General features: G+C 43.1%; 1 protein-coding gene across 2 annotated transcripts in view; it reads left to right on the top strand.

The window, feature by feature from the left end:
• The window catches only part of DPF3 (double PHD fingers 3), a 303,086-nt gene that overhangs the window by 17,356 nt on the left and 259,451 nt on the right, over positions 1 to 26,279 (top strand). The window contains exon 1 of one of the 2 annotated variants that reach the window (XM_015071691.3): positions 19,562 to 19,633. The exons of the other annotated variant lie outside the window; for it this stretch is intronic. Coding sequence (XP_014927177.1) covers positions 19,602 to 19,633 — 32 coding nt within the window. The 5' untranslated portion in view covers positions 19,562 to 19,601. Of the gene's footprint in view, positions 1 to 19,561; positions 19,634 to 26,279 lie in introns of those variants that run through there. 2 annotated transcript variants of the gene reach the window in all.

Here is a 26,279-nt window from a genome sequence, read left to right as displayed (position 1 = left end):
CCAAGCCACACAATCAAACTCTGCTGTAATGTAGCATATACATCTCCCTAGGCTTATGGTGAGGTTATGTCCCAACAAACCCATTGTAAGTTGAAAACACATTTAACCTACTGAACACCAGAGCTCAGCCTAGCCTACCTTACATGTGCTCAGAACACTTACGTTAGCACACAATTGGGCAAAATCATCCAACACAAAGCCAACTTCATGATGAAGTGTTAAATATCTCATGTAATTTATTGAATGTGGTACTGGAAGTGGCGAACAGAATGGTCATATGGGTTCAGAATGATTGTTGGCATATCAGTTGTTTACCCTCATGACCATGGTTGTCTGGAAGCTGAGGCTGGTTGCCGTTGCCCAGCACCATGAGAGAGCATCCTACACATATTGCTAACCTGGGAAAAGATAAAAATTCAAAATTTGAAGTACAGTTTCTACCGAATGTGTGTGACTTTTGCACTACTGTAAAGTAAAAAAATGTAAGTCTAACCATCATAAGTCAGGAATGGTCTGTACATCTGCTCAGATGTACAGTAGATGTACATCTGTTGGCCCAAGAAAGCCACATGGTCAAGTCGAAAGTCACTGGGCAAGTATTATCCTACTACAGGTTAGGAAAGAGTAAATAATAGAGAAAAAGAATGTATCTATAACTTAAATGAAAAGTACGTTTTAAAATATGGGTTAGGAAGAAATTACAGTGGACATTAGATTCAAAAATTGAATTAATAATGTAAAAAACAAACACATTAAAGTCCCAGGATGCAGCTAAAGCAGCTTTTAGAGTAAAATTTATACTTAAGTGTTAAAAATGAAGAAAGATGGAAAATTAGTAGGATAAGCATTCATCTCAACAAGTGAGAAAAAGAGTCACCCTACAGTGGTTGTGTCTTAGGAGGGCTGCTGAATGGACAGAGGACAAGACCAGGAAGAATTACTTTCTACTGGATTTTTTTTTTTTTTTTACCTTTTAAGTTTCATATCATATGCACTTATTTATCTTTAGAAAAATATAGTGTTGAATGTGGTTTATAATGATGTATCCATTTCTTGTATATATTTGGTTTGAGGGGCTTGAAGAGGGGGAAAAAAAAAGAAAGCAAAAATAGACTAGTTTAGAAATGAGAGGGGAAACATGATCATAGTACCAAACAGAAAAAGATTAAGGACTTTTGCTAGACTGCAACATATAACTCTATGGCAGCAAATTGGAAGTCCCAGAGAAAATGGGTGATATCTTATTAAACTACTATCAAATTTGACCCAAGAAGAAATGAAAAAGCAGAACAGATGACTTACCATAGAAGAAATCAGAAAGATGATTTAAAATCTACCATTAAAAAAGAGGACCAAGGGGGCGCCTGGGTGGCGCAGTCGGTTAAGCGGCTGACTTCAGCCAGGTCACGATCTCAGGGTCCGTGAGTTCGAGCCCCGTGTCGGGCTTTGGGCTGATGGCTCGGAGCCTGGAGCCTGTGTCTGATTCTGTGTCTCCCTCTCTCTCTGCCCCTCCCCCGTTCATGCTCTGTCTCTCTCTGTCCCAAAAATAAATAAAAACGTTGAAAAAAAATTAAAAAAAAAAAAAAAAAAAAAGAGGACCAGGTAGATTCAAAGCTGATTTTTATCTCACCTTTAGAGAATGGATGATTCTAAAGTTTTTTAATATATTCCAAGCTGCAGGAAAAAATCAAAACCCTTCAAATTATTTTACAACCAGCATCATTTTACAACCCAAACCTGATAAAGGTAGTACAAAAGAAAATTATCAATCTCACTAATGAATGTATATTTGCAGGACTCTAAATAAGATACCAGCAAGTAGAATCTAGCAAAAAGAACCTAGTTTATCAAGGATACACACACATACATAAACAAACAAAACAACAACAAGACAATGAAAGTACCCACCCCTGATATACCAGGACCAGGAAGGCTTTCTTGAGGTGATTCAGTATCAGGACTTTTCAATAAAATTCATGATTTAGATAATAGGAAAAACTATGTAATCCTATAATAGATGCTAAAAATGCATTTGATAAAATTGATTTCATTCCTAATAAAAACCCTAAGAAAATAGTAAGAGTGAAACAAATATGTCAAAGGTTATGTACCAAAAACTAAAAACAAATATGGTGAAATGTGGAAATGTGGAAATAATTTCCATTAAAATCACTATTATAATTTGACTGGCAAATTGGACAACAACAGAAAAACTATCGTTGTTTTCCTGATGATATGATTACATACCTAGAAAAACTGACAGCCTCTATTAAAAAAAAAAAGTACAGGAATTAATAAGATAATTTGGTAACGGGAATGGACCTTAAGTAAATTTAAAGATCAGGGTGCTTGGCTGGCTCAGTTGGTAGAGCAAGTGACTCTTGATCTCAGGGTTTGTGAGTTAGAACCCTATGTTGTGGGTAGAGATTACTTAAAAATAAAATCTTAAAAAAAAGTGGAAATGGAAAAAGTATTGCATTTGTAACAACGATAAAAATAATGAAATACTTAGATATAAATGTAACAAGACACAGAACTTATATGAAGAAAACTACAAAATATTATGATAAAAACACAAATGAAGGTCTGAATAAATGCAAAATCCTATCATGTTCTTGGATATGGAGGTAATATTTAAAATTTCAATTCTCCACAAAATAGTATATACATTTAATACAATTCCACGTAGGATGCTCATAGGTTTTTTCTGAATGAGATAAAATAATCTTCAACTTTATACAAAGAATAACTGACATACCATGGGAAAAAAGAATATCAGATATAAGAACTTATTGGTGTAGGCATTGATATTGGTCTAGGAATCATTAGAAGAGTGGAAGAAAATTGAGATTCCAGAACTGGACCATATGAGAGATTAATATATAATAAAGGAAGTATTTGAATTCAGTAGAGAGAGGATGAAACACTTTTTTTTTTTTTAAAGTAGGCTCCACACCCACCATGGAACTCAATGCCAGACTCGAACTCATGACCCTGAGGTCAAGGCCTGAGGTGAGATTAACACCTGAGCTGAGATTAAGAGTCGGACGCTTGACAGACTGAGCCACCCAGGTGCCCCAGAGGTTGAAATACTTGTAATTTATTTATTTATTTTAAGTGTATTTATTTATTTTGAGAGAGAAAGCATGAGTGGGGTGAGGGGCAGAGAGAGAGGGAGAGAATCCCAAGCAGGCTCGGTGCTATCAGCGCAGAGCCCGACGTGGGGCTGGAGCCCATGAACCGTGAGATCATGACCTGAGCCTAAAATAAGAGTCCGCTGTTTAACCAACTGAGCCACCCAGGAACCCCGGATGAGATACTTTTTAAAATGATGTGGGTTTGGGGCACCTGAGGGGCTCAGTCTGTGGAGTATATGCCTCTTCATCTCCTGTACCCTGTCCAAGCCCCATGCTTGGCATACGGTTTACTTAAGAAAAACAAAAATCTTAAAAATAAATAAATAAAATGATGTGAGTTCAGTTGGTTATCCTGCTGGAAGAAAGTAAATTTGGATTCCTATCTTACTTCATATGCATAAGTCAATTACCGATGGAAGAAAAGATAATTGTAAAAAATAAAATATATATGTTACAAGATAATTTAGAAGACTACATGTGTTTTCTAAGGATGGAAGAGGTCTTTTTAAATAAGACTGAAAGCCCAGAGGTTATAAAGGAAAAGATAAATATATCTGATTTGAAGATGGAAGAAATCAGGGCCACCTTCAGCTCAGGTCACGATCTCCCAGTGCGAGAGTTTGAGCCCAGCATTGGGCTCACTGCTGTCAGTGCAGAGTCTGCTTTGGATCTTCTGTACCCGTTCTCTCTGCCCTCCTCCATGCGCACTCTCTCTCTTAAAAATAAGTAAATATTAAAAAAAATTAAAAGGAAATAAAAAGAGGAAAAAAAATTTCATATCCTAAATGGTGCCGTAAGTAAAGTTAAGGGACAAATAAGGGAAATGGTTAGTCAAAGAATTAATTTCTATAAAATTATCCTTACAAATTTCAATTCTTGTAAGTTGACAAGAAAAATATTAAATAATGCCATAGAAAAATGGGCAATTGGTTATAAAGAGAAAATTCACAGAAGAGCAAGTCCAAATATCCTGCCGTACAACTGCCACACAAAAAGATCCTCCAGTTTCTTGAGGTCAGGACAGGGCCGTTGGCAGCACCTTCCTATAAACTAGAAAAGGTCCTTCCTCTGCACTGAACGCAGCCAGGATGCTTGGTTTTGCAAGCCATTTGAGGGCTGGATTTCAGCCCCAACGAACTATGCACATATTGCACAATGCATGCCGTAGTTCAGATTCGGAGAAATGTAAGTTCATGACGAAATATTGCTTTATACGCATCACACTGGCAAAAACTTAAAAAGAGCTGTAATACCTGTTGCCAACAGGGTTGTGGGGGGAAGTGTGCTCTCACATATTGGAGTTGTAAAGCGTTTCAGCCTTTTTGGAAGGCAATCTGGCACTATCTATTAAAATTAAAAATACATATTCCCCTTGACCCTAGAATCCTACTCCTAGGAATCTATTCCATAAAAATAAAAGTGCTAATTTGTAAGGACATGTGTGCAAGAATGTTTATTGCAGGACTGTTTGTAGCTGCCAAGAACTGGAAATCAGGGAATGGCTGAAAAATTAAAATATATTACTCCATAGAATATTACATGGCTATTAAATGAAATGAATTATAGCCTTACCAGATGTCTGAGAGAGATTTCCATGAGATATTGGTGAGTCAGAAAAGCAAGATGCAAAATGAGTGTAATATGATTCCATTATGGTAAAAAGCAGAACAAAAAGCCTCCCTATATATGTGGGTGTATATGAATATGTATATGTATATGTATATGCATATGTATATGTATACGTGTATGATAACAAAGGGAAATCTACATGGACACACTCTAGTTAATGTTAGGGGGAGAGAGGAAAAGAAGAGTTGCCCATGATAAAAAGCAGGTGTGATATAATCCTATTCATGTAAGATTGTGGAAATATCTGTGCCTAAGTGTGTGTGACTATGTGTGTACATAGTGTTACCGGTTAGGATGGTGAGATTTCAGGAGACTTTCATTTTCACGATTGTTTCTTTGTGTACTGTTCTGATTCTTTAAAATGGACATGTATTATTTTTATATCCAGGAAGAAGATGAACTCATTTTCATTTTGAAAATGAAATAACAGCAAAAACCAAATAAACCCCAAACTCCTAATACTAATATGCCTCAGTAATACACACATTCTTATTTATAGCTGGCTCGAGGGGACTCAACTTGAAAAAGCGATGCAAAAGAATGAACCAAGTGAATGTCTGTTGCTCTGAAGTATTACCCTCATCACAAATTACGGGGCAGTTGGGAAAACGCTTGAAGTCGCACATATATATGTTACGGCACATCTTTTTGATGGTTTCACTGTGTCAGCAGAATTATTTGCTGCTTTTTGTAAACTTTTAAAAACTTTTAGTAGACGTTTGATATTTTGGTGTTTGGTTTTTCTTTATAGGAGGACATGGTGTGGATGGGAGGGCCACGGGAGGGGAAAGAGCAGTTTAAGTAAAAGGTGGGCAGGCCTCTCCAGCAGCTGGGGGCACTGGCTTAGTGTTGCCCGCTGCCTTGAAGGGTATGGTTTTAGCCATTTGAGAAGGAGGTATCCTCCTTACTTTTCAGATGGCTAATGAAAATAGCATTGTGTGATATTATAAACCCAGCTTTTGGGGGTGAAATTCATTTTTGCATTTTGGACTTGAGAGGAGAGTTATTTACACTGGAGTTTAGAGAATAGGAAATGTGTGTTGACCTAGTTTTAAGTCGAGGCTGCTAGTTAGTATGGGTTCACTTTTACCCAATTGTTCCTTTACAAACCGAGAAAGTGAGGGCAATCTTTCCTGCCTGTAAAATGGGGGTGCTGAGAGTACGTTTAAATGGGCTAAGATGGAGAAAATGCTTTAGAACGGTGCCTGCTCTTGGGAAGTGCTATCTAAGTGTTGCTTTTATTATTATTATCACTATTACTGTCATTAATCTTTTCTCATCGGTTGGGCTCGACTGCTTACGTAGGAAGCACTTGTTTTGTTTTGGGAATGGCTTATAATATAAGGCATTGATGTGGTGTAAGATTCTGACATGCTGTATGAATTACTTTGTGTATGATACTTCACCCAACACTGTGAACCTGAGGGCACTGTATTCTATTTTGACGGTAGAATTAAATCAACAGTCACTTATAGTCACCTTCTAATGACACTTAGTGATTTAGTAGGATATTAACAATACTTTTGATTTTTAAAAACAAACGTGTTTTTCCATAAAATCAGGTGTTGCTCATTCTCGGCTTGGGACAGGACACAGAGAAAGTACAGCTTTATTGGGATATCCAGCAGTTTTTGCCAAGGATGTCTTTTCCTAATAATTAAAAAAAGAACCCTTTAAAGCATCATGTGATGAGGATGAGTTAAGGAGTTTTGCTTTTGGGGTTGGTGTTTCGTTTCATCTTGTTAAAATGTCCCACCACCTATATGACCTCTATAGCTCTGACGGCAGAGTCTTCGAATGCCATACTCTTTCTACCTCCTTCGCCCTCCCTGAGTTCTGGATAAGCTATTTTGACCCACCCACTGGGAGAGCACTCCTGGTGTGGGAAGGTCAGGAGCCCTGAAAAGAAGGTTGGAGAAGAGAAGGCCTCATTCCTCTGCATTAGCTGTGAGCCAGAAAAAGAACCCCCCTGCAGGGCTCCCACATTTGAAAAGCACCCTGGTGCCTAATGACAATTGTATGAGTGCAGAGCGGATGCTGGAGGACTCTGCCCCTCTCTGACCTCGTTCCTTGTAGTCCTTACTTAAAATAGTAACCAGTTAAATGTGGTGGCCAGTGGTAGCCTGAATTTTTACTCCCAATGCTCACCTGTCTGCCTCACTTTTGGAAATGTTGAGTAAGTGCCAGCCTCTTTGGCACCCTCTCCTAAGGGATTTTATCTGGGGAACAGGTATTTATACCCCCTTCCCGGGACACCATGTGCCCTTGAGGCACTTAAGGCATCTGGTCTCCCTTTATCCTCTTGGTCCTGGAAAGCACATTGGGAATGATCATTTGAGTTTTCATAGCCTGTGCTCTGGGCACCTCTCACCAGAGTGTCTGAGGCATAAATCTGTCTGTGACTTCTAGGCCAAATATTCATCGGAAGCATCAATGGTCATTAGGTAGGGCTTTTGGGGATTTTCCAAAAGGCAGGGCAGGCTTGGTCTGTAAAACAGCATCTCAGGCAGTTCTGCGTGGATGTTCCATTTCAAGTAATCGACCATTCAGGGGACATACAGGCTGTAGATACAATATGTAGGTATAATAGGCTGCCATTCGCCTAGGAAGAAACAGAAGGTGTTGCAGATTTTGTAAGCGAAGAAAATAGCATGGTGCCATATCATACATTTGCATTGGAATTGTACAGGGCATGTCTTTCCAAGTAGGGAGAATGCAGGTCCCAATAACATTGCTGGCTTTCCCAGAAATCCAGGCACTTTGATCAAAGTGGATCGTTGCATGCTAGGGCCTTTTTTTTTTTTTTTTTTAAACCTCTCTTAAGACTTGCAATCCTTTTGGGCTACATTGGCATAGCCTGGGAAATAGTTGCTGCACATTATGTCAAATATACTGAATATAACTAACTGCATAACAATAACAAAAGAAACTGGACTGGCAAGCAATTTGAGGTAAGTCTGTGTGGTTAATTTTTTCTTCTCCTCTCAGTGTAATAACAGATCTGATGCCAAAACAGCTTTGGCTATAGAACTGAGCATGTTTTTTCCACTTGACTCAGCATGGGTGATAAATAAATCAAGTACGTTTTACTGCTCTAACGGTATGTGGGATCATGGGTAATCTTTTCTCAGAGGCAAACCATGTTCCCCACTCTGCAGATGGACTCACCAGAGCTTAGAGAGGGAAGGACGACTTGTTTTTATGACAAGCACATTTTGGTTGACCCAGTGGAGCAGTTTCCTTAATTTCAACCAGGTGACCCAGCTGTACTTCTTACTCAACTGTATCACTCAGAAAGTATCCTAAAATCAAACAGTCAAGTTTTCCATTGCTGCATCAGTTAGACAGGTGGTGTATTCATTACATGTGAATGCCCTGGTGTGGCATTAATCCAGGACTCTTTGCCATGGACCTAATGCCATTCACTCATTCAGCAAAATCTTGTGAATTCTACTATGTTCCAGAACATCACGAAAAAAGGACTCAATTGTGTCATACTGATGCGTTTTCATTTTTTTTTTCTTTGCCTTCGAGGTATCCATGTGAACATTGCTGTGTTTGGCAGTTTCTTCCAGAGCTGGAACCCTGCAGGGTTTCCCTGTTTTATGGCTTTCGAAGGTGCCTTCTCCACTGGCTGACGCTAGAGGGCGGCCAATTGCCAGTAACAAATTTGGATACTTAGATTTTGTGCACTATTTCAAGACTTTGGTTTTACTCTTTTCAGTAAAGAACGGTTGCACGACGCCATTCTCCTCCTAATGGGATGTCAAATGAAGGAGAGATTCTAACGTGGACTAGACGTTCGTTTCCTTAAAATCCGGACTTTGGAAATATCCCTGTTAACAGTGAATAATTTGTTAGTAACGGCACACCCTGAATATGACATTTAATCACATCCTGTTGCTGTCTACCATACCCCACGTCTAGTTCCATGATATTCCAAAAAGAAATTCTTGAAGGGATGGACTCCTGTATGAATTCAAAGAATTTACCGACAGGCCAATTCGGCTCTCATTTTGCTATTTCATCCAATGCCCTTTCCCCTTGGGTACAGGCAAGGGGCCTCCCATTTTGGCCCAGGATTTTCTGGCTTCAGCTGATTTAACGGAGCACATTCTCTTAACTCCGGACTCCACCTAACTCCTCCATTCCAGATCTTCTGTTCTTTCCTTTTTTGTACCTCTTAAGCACCAACCAGTACTCAGTCTTCCATCCTCTATCTCGGGAGAAGGGAGGAGTATTTCTCAAGTGCTCACTATGTGTCAGTTGCTTTTCCTTTATGTCACTTGCACTGTCACATCTATTCCTCACAACAACCCTTAAAAGCTGGTACCAATCTCCCCGTTTTGCAGATGAATAAACTGAGGATCAGGATTAAGTGGGGGGGATGGTGTACTTTGTAAATAGTCAAGCCAGGATCCAGTTCTGAGATTTTCTGATTTGCTTTGTTCTGTACTGCCCTTCTTACTCAGACCTTCATCCTCTTTGGTATTGTCATCAGTTTCCGCTTGTATCGTTCCTTGTCCTTGTCATGCCAAAGACATGTAAAACCACCTTGTCGTTGGTTTTACCATGGGAAAGTGTAACCAAAATTCGCAATGCATGATAAAAACTAGCTAACGGCAATATAAACATGAAAATGGACCTCAATTTGGATGATATTGCCTTTCCTACCCCCATTATATTTCAGAATTAAAAAGAAGCCAAAGTTGAGATAAGAGTCGCTTTGGTCCTTAGGTAAAGCAGTTTCTCTGTTCAGCCCTTTTATTATGAGAGTTCACTTTAGGAATCACCCCAGAGTGGCGAATATGCAAGATTAAAACACTTAGCTTTGACTTTATCGAAAGACTTCCTAGAAACCCGAAGGCTTTCAGAATCTCTGTCAATGAGCTCATTTGTTTGGTCATAGTTATAGCTTTCACATTTTGAGTTTTTCAGGGCAAGGAATTTCTGTGTTACTTGGTATGAAACAAGAGGCTAACATGAATATAGAATCACCAAGTTGGAAATTGAATTTCCTCCTGTAGTCTAGGATTTCAACATGTCTCCTGCAGTCCTCAAGGAGAAAATGACCGTAGAAATGTCTGGATTAGCAAGTTAGCTTGGCATTTATTATGAGTGGAGATATTTCAAAAACAGCTTTATTAAGATATAGTTTACATACCATACAATTCACCCATTCAAGGTGTATGACTGAGCGGGTTTTAGTACATTGACAGCTTATGTGCAGTCATCCCCACAGTCAGTTCTGGAATACTTTCATCACCTCCAGAAGAATTCCTGGACCCTTTAGCTGTCACCTCTTTTCTCCCTGTACCTACCCTCACATCCAGCCCTAAGTAGCCACTAATCTACTTTCTGTCTCTATGGATTTCCCTATTCTGGATTTTCACAGGAATAGAATAATATAGTAGGTGGCCTTTTGTGTCTGGCTTTTTTTTTTTTTTTTTTTTGCTTAATGTGGTGTTTTCAGGATTCATGTACGTTGTGGCACCTATCTGTCCTTCATCCTTTTTTATGGCCGAATAATATTCTATGGTCTGCATATACCACATTTGCCTATTTGTCCATTCATCTGTTGATGGATATTTAAGTGTCTCCACTTTTGGCTATTAGGAATAAGGCCACTGTGAACATTCATGTACAAATTTCTGTGTGGACATATGTTTTTACTTTTCTTAGATATATACCTGGGAGTGGAGTTGCTGGGTCATGTGGTAACTTAGGCTTAATTGTTTGCAGAATTGCCCGATTATTTTCCAAAGCAGTTGGACTATTTTATAATCCCACCAGCACTGGGTGAAGGTTCTGATTTCTCCACATCCTCGTCAACACTTGGTGTCACTTGCCTTTTTGATTCTAGTCATCCTAGTGAGTGTGAAGTAGAGGGTTTTTTTTTTTTAAATCACTATGTAGTTATTTATGTTTTTATTTATTCTTTCATCTACCACTTGTTAACCATCTGCTAGGCCCTGGGCCAGGCTGAGGAGATTTAAAGTTACCACACCTGCCTTCCACATTTCGTGGGATAGGGAGATGGACAATGAGAGACACTAAAATATAAGTATTTCTCCCTCTCTTATCTATTTTACTCATCATCTCAGCCACCTCTCCTTTGGCAACCACCAGTTTATTCTCCATATGTATTAGTCTATGTCCGTTCATTTGTTTTGTTTTTTAGATTCCGCGTATGAGTGAAATCATAGAGTATTTGTCTTTATCTGTCTGGCTTATTTCTCTTAGCATAATACCCTCCAGCTCCATCCATGTTGTTGCAAATAGCAAGATCTTGTTCTTTTTTTATGGCTCAGTAATATTCCATTGCGTATATGTGTGTGTGTGTGTGTGTGTGTACCACATCTTCCTTATCCATTCATCTATTGATGGACACTTGGGCTGCTTCCATATCCTGGCCATTGTAAACAGTGCTGCAGTAAACATCGGGGTGGCGTGTATCTTTTTCAAATTAGTGTTTTCATTTTCTTTGGGTAAATACCAGTAATGGAATTACTAGATCATATGGTATTACTATTTTTAATTTTTTGAGGAACGAAGTATTTTAATATAGCTGTGGATAAAACTCTGCGAAAGCCAAAAGTAGTAAGTGACTAATTTGAGATCCATTTAATCTGCATAGGTTCACATTCAAGCTATGGAATAGATGAGGTTAAAATATTTAATATCAGCTTTATGAAAAGCCATTCTAGAAACATGATGGCTTTCAGAGTCATCGTTATTGAGCCCACTCGTGTCTAGAAAATAGCCCTGTTTTTCAGAATTGTCACTGAGTTCCAATTATTACAATATGGCGATGATACAAATTTTTGCCTGTTGAACAGGGATAAAATAAGTTGATTGGTGAGAACAGAGGACGAGAACATATGGTGACTTTGGGAATCCAGGTACCAAAATAAATTTCATTTCTTGCCTAGACCTTAATAATCCCATTTCATTGGATTTGTACTTTACTTCTTTTACCAGAACCAACTGCATCCATTTCGTCTCCTCTCCCAGAAGTCTGCCTCACTCATTTCCTTGCTCGGTTCCTCTATCACTGTTTTCTTTGAGGTCTTAGACCCTCCTGGGCTGTGCCTCTGTCTCAGAATCCAAAGCTGCATTGGAGAAGTTGTCATCAGGGTGCCTGCCCCCGTAGGCTTAGGTGTATTTAAATTGCTCGGGGCCCTCTGTGGACCTCAGGAACATTTTCTCACCACCTCCCTCTGCCCTCTTGAGTAGAACAAACACAGAGTTGTCCTTTTGCAGCTAGGCAGACCAGAGTTCACCACCTAGAGTTGTCAGAGAATAGAAAACACCTGCTGCATGCAATTCAGCAGGACTCAGTCCCCCTCTTTGCCAGAATGTGGGACATTTTAGGTCCCGTGGCTTCCGTCCATCTGTCCTGCTTGTGGACACCTATTTTTATATGGTGGTGTAAATATCTGAACAACCAGACTTAACGTGTTCTCCTGCACTTGGCTTTCAGACTTCGCCTGGATGAGCCCTGCCTAATGACAGAGTAGAAGCCTGAGGTCACATAAATGTTGTGAGTGAGAGAGACAGGTGCCTCGGAAGTGTCACCATACTTAAAGAAATACCCTACAGACAGGCCTTTTGGGGGGCTCGTGGGGCAGCCACTTTTGCAGATGAAAAGAAGTTTCTTTTCCCAGGATACGCCTAAGGGGGTTAATTTATTTCTTTACACGTGGACTCAGTCTTAAGAGAAATTGGTTCATGTATGTCTTGGTCCAAACGTGGTTCCAGTCCCTCCCCATGGTGGTGGAATTTTTTTCCCCCTTTGCTCCATGCTGTCCTTCTCTGTGGGAGGACCTTGCCTGTTGCTTTGATTTAAGATGCAGTAGCTGCCAGGCAATGAAGCAGCTATGAAGGCAGCCCTGCCCTTCCTGTCTGGTTGGCGCCAGAATTTCAGATCCGGTGTCCATGTAGGTGGGACATGGGGGGACTTGGATTGGCAGGTAGAGGAGGGTATAAGAGAGAGGAGTTAGCTATTGTAGAAAAATAGACACGTCAAGAGCTCTATAACCAGTGGCTCTACCAGGAAGAAGAACCGAGGCGCACTTACAATTGTCTAGCATTAGCGAGGGAGAAAAGGGAGCTGGGCTGGTCCTCAGAGTAGACTGTGATTACTCTGTGTGATCTGAGTGGAGAAAGCTTCTGTATCAAAATATCTCATTTGCTGTCTTTCCTGGTGCATGAGATTCTAATCAAGTCATTGCTTCTGTGTGCCTGTGTGTGTGTGTGTGTGTGTGTGTGTGTGTGTATGTGTGCGCATGCACGTGTGTGTATACCATGTGTCTCATGAAGTCTTGATCCCCTCCTTGTGAAGGTTTCGGGGTGTCCTAGAGTCCCCTATTAAGATGCAACTACCCGGGAGGGAGAGTCCTTTAAGCCGATTCAGAGCATGCCCTGAAAGAAAGGGTGGGATTAGGAGGAAGGGATTTGGAAGAGGCCCTTGATACAAGGTGGAATCCATTCAGCTCAAGGAAAGAGCCAGAGGAGGGGGGCTTGAGAGAATCCCAGCTTAGGTCACTGTTCTGCCAGGGGAAGAGATTTATATCAATTTCAGGGGGCAATTAGGGGATGGGGGACTAAGGTATTCTAGTAAGGCAAGCCCCCCTCCCACAATGGAACGTCTCAATGCTTCATTGGCCTCCAGTCTTCGGGCCTTGGCTTTGACTTCATGTTTCTCTGGGCAACTGGAGCTGACTGGTGTCCTTTCCCAGAAGCCAGAAACTTGGCATTATCCTGGGCCCTCCACCTCCCTCAAGCTCACAGCGTGCCTGCCACCAAGTCCTGCACGTTCTACTTCCTTAGAAATCCCTGATCCTGCCCCTCATCTTCACCCCCATGCCACAGCTGCTTAACAGGTTCCCAGGCCTCCAGCTCAGCTTCCCTCCAATTTATGGTCACACTGCTAAAGAAAAGCGCTTTCTAAAAAGGCAGCCTTTTCATTTTCACCTCTAGCTTAAGATCTTTCAGTGTTGCCTGATTGCCTTCCAGATCAAACTCTGCACGTCTTAGCATTGGCACCCACTGCTTGTCTCTCCAGCTTTTTCTGTCTCACCCATACCCCTGCAACTACCTGCCTACCAAAGGGATCCCCTGAAATCATGATGCTCTCTCTCTCACTTCCCCGAGGGCTTTTATACACGCTGCCGCTTCCGTGGGGACATCTTTCCTCCCACAGGGCATTCAGGACTCAGCTCAGGCATCACTTCTATGAAGACAACCCTGACCTTCCTGTCTGGTCAGTGTGCGTCATCCAATCCCACAGTGCCCCCTGTTCCTCTGCTTCATGGCTCTGCATTCTCCCTCCCTCACCTTTAAAGGTGGGAACTGTCTTCGGTCTCTCTGGTCCAGCATAGAGGAGGCAGGGTGGCACAGGGCAGGGAACTTGCAAATATTTGCTGTATGAATTAGTTGTCCTTAGGTTATGGTTTGGGTCTGAAAAGCCTTTCATTCCTTGGCTCATTTCTAATGTCTACCCAACCAAGGCCCAAATTAAATGTGACCATCTCCACGAAGCCTTTCCCTCCCCTGCAATGTTGGAGGTACTCTCTCCCTCCACTAAGGTTCTTTGATATATATCACTTTCCCCTGTTTTAGACCAATTTGTGAAAATCTCGATACCATGAAACCTTGAAAACTCAAAGAAGTGAATACACTCAATAAACACCCAAGGATGCATCCACTGGGATTATGGGCACCGTGCCAGGAAAAGGAGAGCCTGGTTGGGCAGGCTGCTTTTCCCTTTTAAGTCACATCAAGTAATTACTCTGCTTGCTTGTAGGGTTGGGCCTGCTATCTTTATTCTGTCTCCAGATGGATGGGAATTGCTTTTTGCGGGTTTTTTCCCTGTCTGGTTTATTTTTATTTCGCCACCTGTGCCTAGCACAATGCCTCCCTCAAAGAGAGCCTCCAATGGATGAGTGAATGAATGAACTGAATTAGTGGGAAGCAGCAAGCATTGGTTTCTACTTTGGCTTTACTCTGAAATAAGAGCTTTCAGAGGTCTGGCCTTAGGAGCATCTCACACACCCAGAACTTGACTTTTTTCCTTCTGTGCTTTGAGATGTTGTGAAGGGAGTAAGACCTTCCCACCCACATTCCCAAGCGGAGAGAAAACCAGATGACAGTTCTGATACCCCCTTTTCAGCTTGGCGTCTAGAACATGCCAGAGCTAGCTCTGGATCTCAGGGAACCGGCATGGCCCATTGACCGCCAAGGCCATGACTGATTGTTCTGCAGATGAATGAATAGAGGGATTGATGGTGAGTTGGTTCTTATTTTTTAAGCTCTCACAGGACTTAAAACTCCTCAGCTCCCCGAGACTGTTAGGTACTGCATTTATTTTGGATAGCTTTTGTGGCACACTTCCTCTTTCAAAACGAACTCTTTGGCTCTTGGTGATTTCTGCATCTTCTTCCCTTCTCTCTCTTATTTTGATGTGCTTTAAAAAAGTCACTGCAAAGGCCAAGACTTGTTACAGAAATGCCGTTCTTCCCTGCTTCTGCATGGGCATCTCCTCACAGTTTTGACTCGTTGTGTGCTGAAACAGCCCTCAAACTTTTTAAGAGAAAATGGATTTGGGTGCCCCTTGCGGTTTGGGTCCTTGGGTCCTTGGCCACACCCCCAAATACTCCTTTGGATGGTGGCGCTGAACACGTACTTGAGGTGGGCCAAGGAGTTTTGCTAACTGATGTTAAGGCTGAATTTGAGAACAGGCTCCACCAGATGGATTGACATGATTGAGAAAGCCTTCCTCCTCCTTTCCCTGGTCACACACACTGTCTAGAGCAATGCTATACAATAGACATACAACACCAGCCATGTAAGTAATTTTAGATTTCCTAATAGCCACATTTAAAAAGTAAAAAGAAACAGGTGAGATTAGCTTTAATAACATTTTTTACTTAACCTAGTAAATCCAAAAAAATGTCATTTTAATGTATAATCAATACGAAAATCATTAATGAGCTATTTTACATTCTTTTTTTTTTTTTTTGTACTATTTAATCTGGTACGTACTTAACGGTTACCACCCATCTCCATTTGGACTAGCCACATTTCAAGTGCTTTGTAGCTACATGCGACTCATGGCTCCCATGTTGGATAGCATAGCTCTTGACTCTCCAGGTGGGGTGGAGATTGATTATTCCAGGCCCACTCTGACCTCCAAATTAAGCTACCCAACCAGCTAAATCAAGATGAAAGAGGTGGGCAACTATACTAAAAAAAGAAAAAAAGAAAAAAAATTAGAAAGAAAGAAATAGAAAGGGATGGGGGGAAGATGGAGTGTATTTAAATCTATATCGATAGAGAATATCTATATTTCTATAGAATATCTATAGCGCTTTAGAGATGGGATTTTAAAGGTGTCTTGATAGCACAATCAGCAAGAAGACATTTTGGGGGCTTCCGTAGTTATATGACTCCTAACTGAAGTAGTCCTATTATTTTGTTATGAAAGTTGATCTTTGCTTATTTTTCTTGAGTTAGTGAATTTAAAAAACTAAACTTGATAGACATTTTACCTTTTGTTGTGTCTTTTTATTCAGATTCCCTACATTTCTTATGCCATCAGGAAATAATTAAACATCTCTATAAAAAATAATAATCAGCATGAATTGAGAGCTTGCTATGTGCCAGGCACTTGACATATGTCCTGAAAAAGAGCCGTATGAAGTAGGTTCCATTATTATTGACATTTTTCAGATGAGGAAACTGAAACATTCAAGTTGCTAAGTAAACTTGCCCAAGATGACCCAGCTACAAGTGGATTCCAAGGCCCACACTTCTTTGCAAAATTAATGTAAAACTTAACATTTTCCAAAATTGTTCAAGATTCCAGTCTCCTTTAAACATGCCCGCTTTAAGGGGCATCTGGGTAGCTCAGTCGGTTAAGCGTCCGACTTCAGCTCAGGTCATGGTCCCCCAGTTCATGGGTTCGAGCCCCACATCAGGCTCTCTGCTGACCACTCAGAGCCTGGAGCCTGCTTCGGATTCTGTGTCTTCCTCTCTCTCTGCCCCTCTCCTACTCACATTCTGTCTGTCTCTGTCTCAAAATTAAATGAACACTAAAAAAAAAAATAAATAAAAACAAACATGTCCACTTTAAGCTTCCTTGCTTTTGAGCATTCTGCCTTTTTGTGGGATGGAATCAGTACATTTTAAGACCTATTTGGAAAATCTGGCCTCACTGAATGATCAGGCCATTTGCAAAGTGATAGAACCCACTTTATTGTAGAAAATAATCTTGATCTATAATATAAAAACCAAAGTTAAAATAACTCTTATATGTCTTAGAATTATAAAAGGTGAATTCACAACAATTCTGTTTATTCAAAAGTTACTCCATTGATAGACTTAAAAAGACATTCTATTAGATTATAAAAAGCAAGGCTATCCTACTTTAAAAATATCTTGTTTTGGGGTGCCTGGGTGGCTCAGTTGGTTGAGCATTGGACTTCAGCTCAGGTCATGATCTCACGGTTCATGGGTTCAAGCCCCATGTGGGGCTCTGTGCTGACAGTTCAGAGCCTGGAGCCTGCTTCGGATTCTGTGTCTCCCTCTCTCTTTTTCCCCTTCCCCCGTTCATGCTTTGTCTCTCTTTCTCTCTCTCTCTCTCAAAAATAAATAAACATTAAAAACAAAATTAAAAAAAATCCTGTCTTTATTTTTTTGCAATTTACTCATTGTAAAATGCAACTTAAGTGTTTAAGTTCTGAGTTAAAATTTCTCAAAGTGAAGACAGATCTGACCTGCCATTTTCAGCTGTGCCAGGTAGTTAGGAATTATGCTGGTTTCTGCACCTGGGCCTTAACACAGTAAATGATTATACATGCTGAGAGTCTATATATTTTTTTAATTTGTAATATAAATTTGTTTTCCCTCTCTTATAAAATTGTAAGCCTCATGCATGGCAGGTTCTACATTTCCTGCTTCCTTTATCATATATTAAGTATATGATATTAATATGATATTATGATATTATGATATTAATATATTAATAAATATATTAAATATATATATTAAAATACGCTGTTGTCTTCCAATCTGAATTGCTGCGGTTTTGATATCTCAAAGAGGATGGTGGGAGTTCTGGCTGATACTTCAAACTCATCATAGTTCTTGGGGCAGGTTGAATACAGTGTTTGCTTTTTAAGGTTGTCAAACCCCATTCCAGGCCAACAACCAGCTTTTGAACGAGTCCCTTGACAAATCAGTAAGAAAGGGATTTTTCAAACTTTAATTTTAGAAAAATGGGTAACTTTTTTCAAATGGCAAGATGCCATGCAAAGGAGTTACAAAGCAATCTATAGGACTTGACTATGCTATTAACTAGGCAGAAAAAAGGAGTTAAAAATTTCAAGCCTTACAAACATACCCAGTCAGCCCTGTTCTGTTTTTCTGTAACTCTAATAGTGTATGGAATTGAACTCTGAAAGTTCTGGAACTTTATTTATTTATTTATTTATCTATCTATTTATTTATTTATTGCCACTGAGAAAGGAAGTGAGAGGGCACAGCCCCTGAAGAACTGGCAGTTTGGCATCTCCTCTCCCCCTTTTACCCCTCCTCCTCTATTTTAGCTATTTGACCTGATTAAACAACTTTGGGATGTTAGCCAGATTTCTGTATGCTAACGAGGCCCCTATTCATGATTTAGTGGGTTTTCATCCACCGGGAGCTTCCCGGATGCCCAGTGGAAAGCCTGGCTTCACAGAAGTCTCCCAATTTTGTCGGGGGTTCGCCAGTGAGAAGTTCACAACGACTTGGGGGGCAGACACGACTCTGAACGCCTCGGGTCATACCGGATTTTTCATTGGCAAATTTTTTCCACTTTGTATCTAAGGAGTGAAAGGTGACGCCAGAATCGCGTGTGCTACTCCCCGAAAGAGTCTCTGGCAACACCTTCTGTCTAGTTACTCTTTCCTAGTAGCAGGAAGCGTTTCCAAAAGTTTCCTTAAACCTCCTCTATCCCTAAGCCTAAAGGTCAGAGCGCCAGGTCCCACTTGGCTCCCCAGCCGTCCGAAATCTGATCGTTTCAGAAGTTTCTGGTGTTTGTAGATTAAAAGAGGTGGTAGTGGGGAACCGCGCTGAGTGACCACCGCGTATTACGTAACGGAAGCCCTGGCTGTAGGAGGGAGCGAGCCTGACATTGAGACATTCCAGGAGGAGGGGAGTTGCTGTCCTGGAGTCGCCAGGAACGGCGGCAGCAGTTCCAAGAAACCAAGAGAGAAAGGTGGCCGAGATAAAGAAAACACTACGGGAATGAGAATGTTAACAAGCCTTAGGACCCAGAGCATTAGCAGACGGCTGGGCACGTGTAGTAATTTGTTAGACGAAACGGCAGCCTTCCAACTTTTGCAGGGGAACAAGGAGATTTGCCCTTTGGGGGATTAAAAACGTTACAGCAAAGCCAAAAGCTAATGAATGGGGTTCAGTGGTTTGTTGGCAGTACTTAAATATTTCTGTCAAGGAGCGCAAACTCTCTGCAGTTCTTTAGAAAGTAGGGACTCAAACCAAACTAGAACACTCTCCGGTGCTTCTCCACTTTCCCCAATCCAAACAGGAGCTGCTCGAGCGGTACTGCCCCTTTAAGACCTGCTTGCTCTCGGGCTCTACAAAAGGGAGTGACCTCTGGGCTTTGACAGCTCCCCTAATAACTACCAACGTTCAGGCCCCGCCCACCTGGCGACCAGCAGCGCCAATTGGCCAGCGGGCCGGTATCCCGTGCTCTGATTGGCTCGCCGCTTCCCCTGAGCGAACCTTTAGAACTCTGAGACAGACAATATTCTGTTACATTGTAGCAAAATGGCGACTGTCATTCACAACCCCCTGAAAGCGTAAGTAAGACTAAAAAATGTACATATTCCGCCTGGTTTCAATATGAAAAAAAAGGCGCCTTCCGCGTGCTGAGCGCTGCCAATGCACTGCGCTTGCAGGCGCCTGCAGCCGCGGCGGGGCTTCTCTTTTCTTTCAGCTCTTACTTCTTCATCTTCTTTTTTTTTTCCCCCAACGCGCAGAAATGTCAAGAGATGCAATTAACAAGAAGAAAATTGTTACATTTGTGTTCTGCTTAATTGGAGGACTGGCCGAGAGGGGTTAGCGGCAGAGGAGCCAGGCGCTCGAGTGCTGTACAGGGGGGTCGTGGGCAGCTCGGGGACAGCACAGTCCCCCGAGTGCCCGGCCTCGCGGGGCGGCGAGCGCGGCGCGGGGGGCGGCCGAGCTGGGGGCGAGCGCCGGGCAGGGGCCGCCTGGGTGCACTTGGCTGAGCCCCGCGCCTCCTGAGTCCGCAGCCCCTGCCCGGCTGCGTGGTCCGCCGGGGCGAGCGGACCGTGGCAGCTCTGGAGTTTGCAGGGCGCTCTACGCCTTCCGATCGCTTGCGGGGAGTTTGTGCAAACCTTCCGGAGTTGGGAGGACCGCAGGGGGAGCAGTGGGTCCCGGGAGCCCTGGGGCCCAGGTGGTTGCCCGGGGCTTTCCTGCTGGGGCAGCCCCCGGAGCGTGACGGCGCTCCGGGCGGTCACCGGTGTGTCTGTGTGTGTTTGTGGGCGAACTGGCTGTAGTAAATTAAGGACTCGGGTTAACTTGGGGTTGATTTGGAGGCAGGGAAGCTGCAGGTCTTATGAATGGTGTTCTCGCCTCCGCTGGGTGAAAAGCCGAGGCGGGTATAGAGGCAGCTTGGGGCTCCCCGCCTGAGCCGGCGGCTTCTGCTCCCGGCCAGAGCGAGGGGCAGGTGCCTCTGGCCGCCGCCGGGAGACTTTGAGCGGACGCCCAGATCCCGGACGCAGGGGGGCGGGCTGGGCGAGGACATGCGGGGACCAGTCCCTGGGTCCGACAGCCAATTCCTGCCTGCCTTCCTTCCCCCTCCTTTTCATCCTGGCTTCCTTCCTTCCTTCCCTCCTTCCTTCCAGTCGGTGGAACTGTTAACGCCGCCAAGTCCGATCGCGATCGCGGAGTCGGGGGAGGCTTCGGAAAACTAGCGTCGCTCTAAAAGGGGTGCTATTGGCGATGATGTTGGCAGAGGAGATCTCCCTCCCGATCGCTGCGCGACGTGGGTCGGGGTCCGCGCCGCTGGGAGCCGGACTTCCCAGCTGGGCTGGTAGCGGCGGGCGAAGGGAGTGGGGGGGGGGGGGAAGGCGCAAGTGGGGGCGTTTCATGCAGAATTCTCCCGGGTGTGTGGCCGATGCCAGTCCAGGTTCTTTCAACTCAGCGCACCGCGTTGGCACCCCAGGCTCCTCCTGGAGTTGAAAAGCAGATTCGCACTGGTGGTGGTGGGGGGCGTAGGGGGGTTCCCTACGCGAAGGAACGCGCGACGAGAATCGGAAGTGTTTGCACCAGCTTATCTCCCCTCACTAACAGGGAAAAAGGTAGTAATGTCCCCCGTATCGGAGTTTTAAATATACATATATATATTAAAGCTGCAGTTAAGAGGATACTGGAAGCTGATGTTGATCACAGAGCAGCTCCCGGCTTTAGTTCTCGCTCGCAAGAGCGAGATACACTGGATACACTGCACTTGAACGCCACGGCGTTTCGCCCAAGAAAGAAAATGTTTTATGGCAGAATAAATGGGCGTAACTTCGCCGCATCCTCGCTCCCGGTGGCTCGCGAAGGCACACCGCTGATGCTGTGAGTTTCTACTGAACCCACAGCTGATTTGCAGTTTCCCCATTTCCCCCCGAAATCACACAGGCGGGCTGATGCCACCTGGTAAACTCAAGTTAGAGGAATCTATTTCACATGTGCGCCAGGTTTATTTCCTGCTGGGAAAGCGGTACCCTCGTTACCCCTGGCGCCCGCTCACGCGCGGGCAGGCGCAGTATCTCTACGCTCCAGGGTTTCCCGGCTCGCTCCAGCTTTTTTGTTTGTTTGTTTTTTGAACTGCAGAAGGGTGCCTTTTTGGCAAGGTTGTCTGGGGTGGGGTGGGGTTAGAGGTGGAGGAAGGGACAGAGAAGCGGGCTGGTTAGTGGAATTAGTTCTGAATTATTATACTTGTACTTTGTGTAGAGGCAGTTGCAATGAGATGTTTTGTAATTCTGTGTCACCACACACACACACACACACACACACACACGCACACACACGCACGCGCTAGCGTGCACACAACACCCCTGCCTGCTTTTTCTAGGTGGAAGTTGAGTGGTCATTTTTAATTAGCCCCTCCTTTTTGTATCTCGACCCCTTTCCCTGGAGGTAAGGAGGTGTAAACAATACCCCCCTATCCCCCGCCCCCAGCCGAGCTTTCTGCACTCCGGACGGTTTTTGAACTCCTATGGCAGGAGCACACACGTTGTTATTGGGAGACCTACACCATCTGTCTTTATTTTTAAAAACAACTTGTTTAATAAAACATCTTTTATATTTCATTTGTTTTTAAAAGTTGCTGATCGGGAAACAATACACACGTAAATAAATTATGCATGGGATAAATTAGAACAAAGCGCAGAAACACATCCAGCTAAAGGGATGGTTGGTGGCGTTGGGAGGAGGGGAGTAGGGAGAATGGTTTGGAGAGCTAGGTTTTTATCCTCTTGTGTCCCTCCTCACAATGAAACGGAGCTGAACGACATTAGCATTTTCTCTGTGTGCGTCCCAGGCTCTCTCTATTTCCAAAAAAAAAAAAAAAAAAAAAAGCCAACAACACCGACGCCTTCTACAGAAACTGGTCACACAAAGGTTTCCTCTAGGATTGGGGAATAAAGTGGTGGTAGGTTAATGTGCTGGGGAGAAACAAGCTTAGGTTTCATGCAACACCTCTGTAGGGCTCTGTCTACCCTGAGTATGGACCATTCTTCATTATACTGGCTTTTTCCATGAGAGACATTCAATAATTCAATAGCTTGGGTAACTGGATGGCACAATTTGAATCTCATTGCTTTGGGGTCTTCCTTAGGGTCCCTAGCTCCTAGAGCCACATCTCCTCTCTTAGCAGTTTGGCTTTTTTCCTACCTCTTTGATCTTCCCTCAACTCCCTTTCTTATTCCTCCTCCTTGTACCCTTCACCCCCTTCCTCTCTGAAGCTGACAGCCTGGCTTCTCTCTGTTGACGCCTTTAACATCTTATTACTGCCCAACAGGGTGTTAGAGGCAGAAACAGGAGGCGCCTGGACTGATCAGATCACAAAGAGGACACGGCAGGTGGCCCCACAACCAAGCGGTCACATCTGGACAAATAGAATTTAAAAGCACTGATAGATTTGTATGATGTGTAAATGGGTAGTACATGTTATTTAATTTAGCAGCTACATTGTCTGAGCCTAGATGTGCGAGTAACCCTCATTTCTTACTTGTACAAGCAAGATAAGGGCCATGTAGTCAAGTAAACCCACGCAGGTAACATAACTATGAATTTGATAAAGGTCTGTGTGTAAGTCGGTCACATACTATATCCTGGTTGATTTCTGCATATCTGGGAAACAATGCTTTTCATATAAATTCTAATCTTACTTCATATTCTAGTTCAGGTACGCCACCCTCCCCCAAATCTGCTATCAACACTTTAAACAACTTTTTTATTAAGTTATCAAAACTCTGGTTTGTATGCACTTAACTGGGAATGTCTGCCACCTTCTGCCAGACTTGATTATGCACATATGTATCTATTATTATAACTGCCTGCTTAGAAAAGAATAACTGTTATTATTATTATTTAATTATTCTGTATAAACCAATAGGGCTTTTCCTCAACTATTTGTTTAAAAAGAATGAGACCAGTAAACTGTTTTGTCATGCTTATAACTGTGAACATACATATAGATAATTGTATTGAAACTTTCTTTTGTAAGGAGTTCCCCTTGCTTGGAGGTGTGTGTTTATATTTCTGTTTTTTTATTAAGGACACAATTCTGAGAGGAGTAAATACATACTTACTTAGCCAAGGTCAAACAGCAGGTCATGTGTGTAGACGGACTTCAAATCTTCATCTCTTTATACAGCCTGTGATCTGGATACACTGTATTCTAATCTAAAGTGGTTTCAGTGCCTGTGAAAGTTGTGTAATTGTGGCCACTTATAAGCCAGACCTCACTCTTGCTGTGGCACTCAGTTTAGATATCAGAGAAGAGAGGGTGGGGGGAGTTGCATTCCTGGTTCTAATCTCCTCTTAGCTCTTTCTGTTGGAGTGGGGCAACGTGGGTGGGTAGGTACTAAGTGGGGAATATGGAGGTTGGGACTTTGTGAACTTGTAGCCTTTTATGGACATTATTTTAGCCCCTTATGAAAAAGGACCCTCAGATATTTTAAGCCAACAAATGCCTAAGAACCACCTTCTCCATCTGCTTCTGGTTGCCCATCAAAAAAAAAAAAAAAAAAAAAAAAGCCCTGAATTCCCCAAACTTTATTAGCACATTATTTTTCATCAGGAAGAATGTCTGGTTTTGATGAGATACCCATAAAGGATATTAATTTCTGCAAGAACCCATGTAGAGGCATTGTCACAGGGTAAACCTTTGAAAATTATCTGGCTTGCAGACTACCTTGGGGACATCCAGAGATGGCTGGGAGGTTGGGAGCTGCTTAGATCCTTAGGTGGGCTGGGATTCAGAGGCCACTTAATTGGAGACTTCTCTGCTTCCGCTGTCTTTTTGCAATCATGCAGGTAGCTGGAATTTGGATGCATCTGAGAAAGACCATAATGTCTAAAGCTGTTTCAGAGCCATCTGCTCAGATCAATGCAAAACATAAAATGCTACGGTCAGCATGCTTTGTTTTGCACCAACAACAGAAAGGAAACTGAGGCTGATGTTTCTGTTTTCAAAGAGAGGCCATGCTGATTATAGTGGTAGTGGGGGCTGGGTCATAAAAAGGCACCAGAATCCAGGTCTGTTTATTGTCCCACCCTCAGCAAAGTAACTTTTGTGGTTTTTGAGTGTTCTGAAAGTCAGTAGAAGACAGAATCGTAGCCAAATGTGGCAAGCCCCTGGCCAAGAAATGCCACAACCACTGACATAGTTTTTGTGAAGCCACCGTTTTCCAGCTGGGGCCTATGTAAGCATGACCCTCGCTTTAGATAATCTTCAAATATGCAGGTATGTAACAAGGAAAGATAAAGCGGCCTGGGGGGGGGTGGGGTGGGGTGGGGTGGGGTGGCAGGAAGGGAAAGGAGTAGGTGAGTGGATAAAACTGCTGTGTGGTCTGAACTCTGAAAAGATTATTGTTTAACAGTGAGAGAGGCTGATATGATGATCTGTTGCCAGTTCCAAAGTTTTCTTTAGTTGTGTGAGTGACTGGGGAGAGATGAGGTGTTGTGGTGTTTTTGTAATTTGTTTTTCTTATTGGTCCGGTTACTAGTGTTTCACAGTCTGTCAAACCATATGGATGAATGGAGCTAGCATCGTAAAACTGTCACCCAAGGAAGGTTTTTGAAGCCTGTGATTTGCATCAGAGTTTTAAAAGCAGTGGTTAGAAGGTGTTGGGTGGGGGTGGGTGGGAAAAGAGGGGCAGACCGTGTTGGGAATTTCTAGGTCGTGTTTGTGAATAGGAGTAGTGTGGGGGGTGGCGAGGGAAGAGGGAAGCCTGGAGAGGGCTGAGAGGGGCCGTGTTTGGAAGCAGGGAGGGGCGAGGGGATTAGACTCAGAGTGCCTAATAATGGGGTTCGAATAGCCCACAGTGAGCCCTCCCTCCCCGCCCCTGCCTTGGTTGTGAGCCTGAGAAACAATGATGACACATGTCTAATCCCCCTTTTGCACCCTCTTCTCCCCTCTCTGAATCCGGAGACTGGTCATCTCAGGTTGCTGTGAAATGAGCACGTTTCTGTTATTCACTTTGAAAACCTGCTGTTCCTATTCATTGTGACTGGAAGGCAGTTCCCTTCCACCTGTTCTCAGTGTGGCCGCGTCGCAAACCCTGTTCCTTTTCCACGTTCATCTCTCACCACTGGCTGGTCTTTGTAGCTGTGAGGACTTCAGGGCAATGGAAGAGAAACAGCTCTGAGAGAGGAATCCAGCGCCTTGAGCTCTGCTCTCAGTTTACCACCAACTTGCTACTCAATCTTGGACACAGAACTTCTCTGAACTGCAAATCCCTTGTCATTAAGATGAGGGTGATGCACCTTGATTGCCCAAATTCCTTTCAGTTAAAAGCTTGGTGGCTCTCACTATGGTCAGTTAGGACAGGGAGAACAGTTAGGGGCCAGAGTTCCAATTCTTCCTTGTTTTTAAAGTGCGTCTCTAAAGGGGGTTTGTTAAGACTGGGAGACTCTTCATTAGTTTCATCTTCTCGGGTCCAGTCCTGCCACATGGAGCTACCCCTTGGGATTCTAACCAGGATGGCACTCCTCTCCCTTCTCAGGGCCTAAAGCTGAGGACCAGGTGATGGGCCATTTAGAAGGTGGGCTTTTCTTCTGATTCTCCCCTCCTTAGCACCCTGACCAGAGGATGGAGAAAGGGGAGAGAAGGGGGAAGACTAATTGGCTTATTTTGCTGCTCATTAAACACTCAGATCAAGTTTTTGGTTGTGGAAAAGACTGGAATTGCTGAGAACATGAATCTTT

Source organism: Acinonyx jubatus, chromosome B3 (genome assembly GCF_027475565.1).
Source record: "Acinonyx jubatus isolate Ajub_Pintada_27869175 chromosome B3, VMU_Ajub_asm_v1.0, whole genome shotgun sequence".
Taxonomy (NCBI): Eukaryota; Metazoa; Chordata; class Mammalia; order Carnivora; family Felidae; genus Acinonyx; species Acinonyx jubatus.
This window is presented reverse-complemented; position numbering and strand designations above follow the sequence as displayed.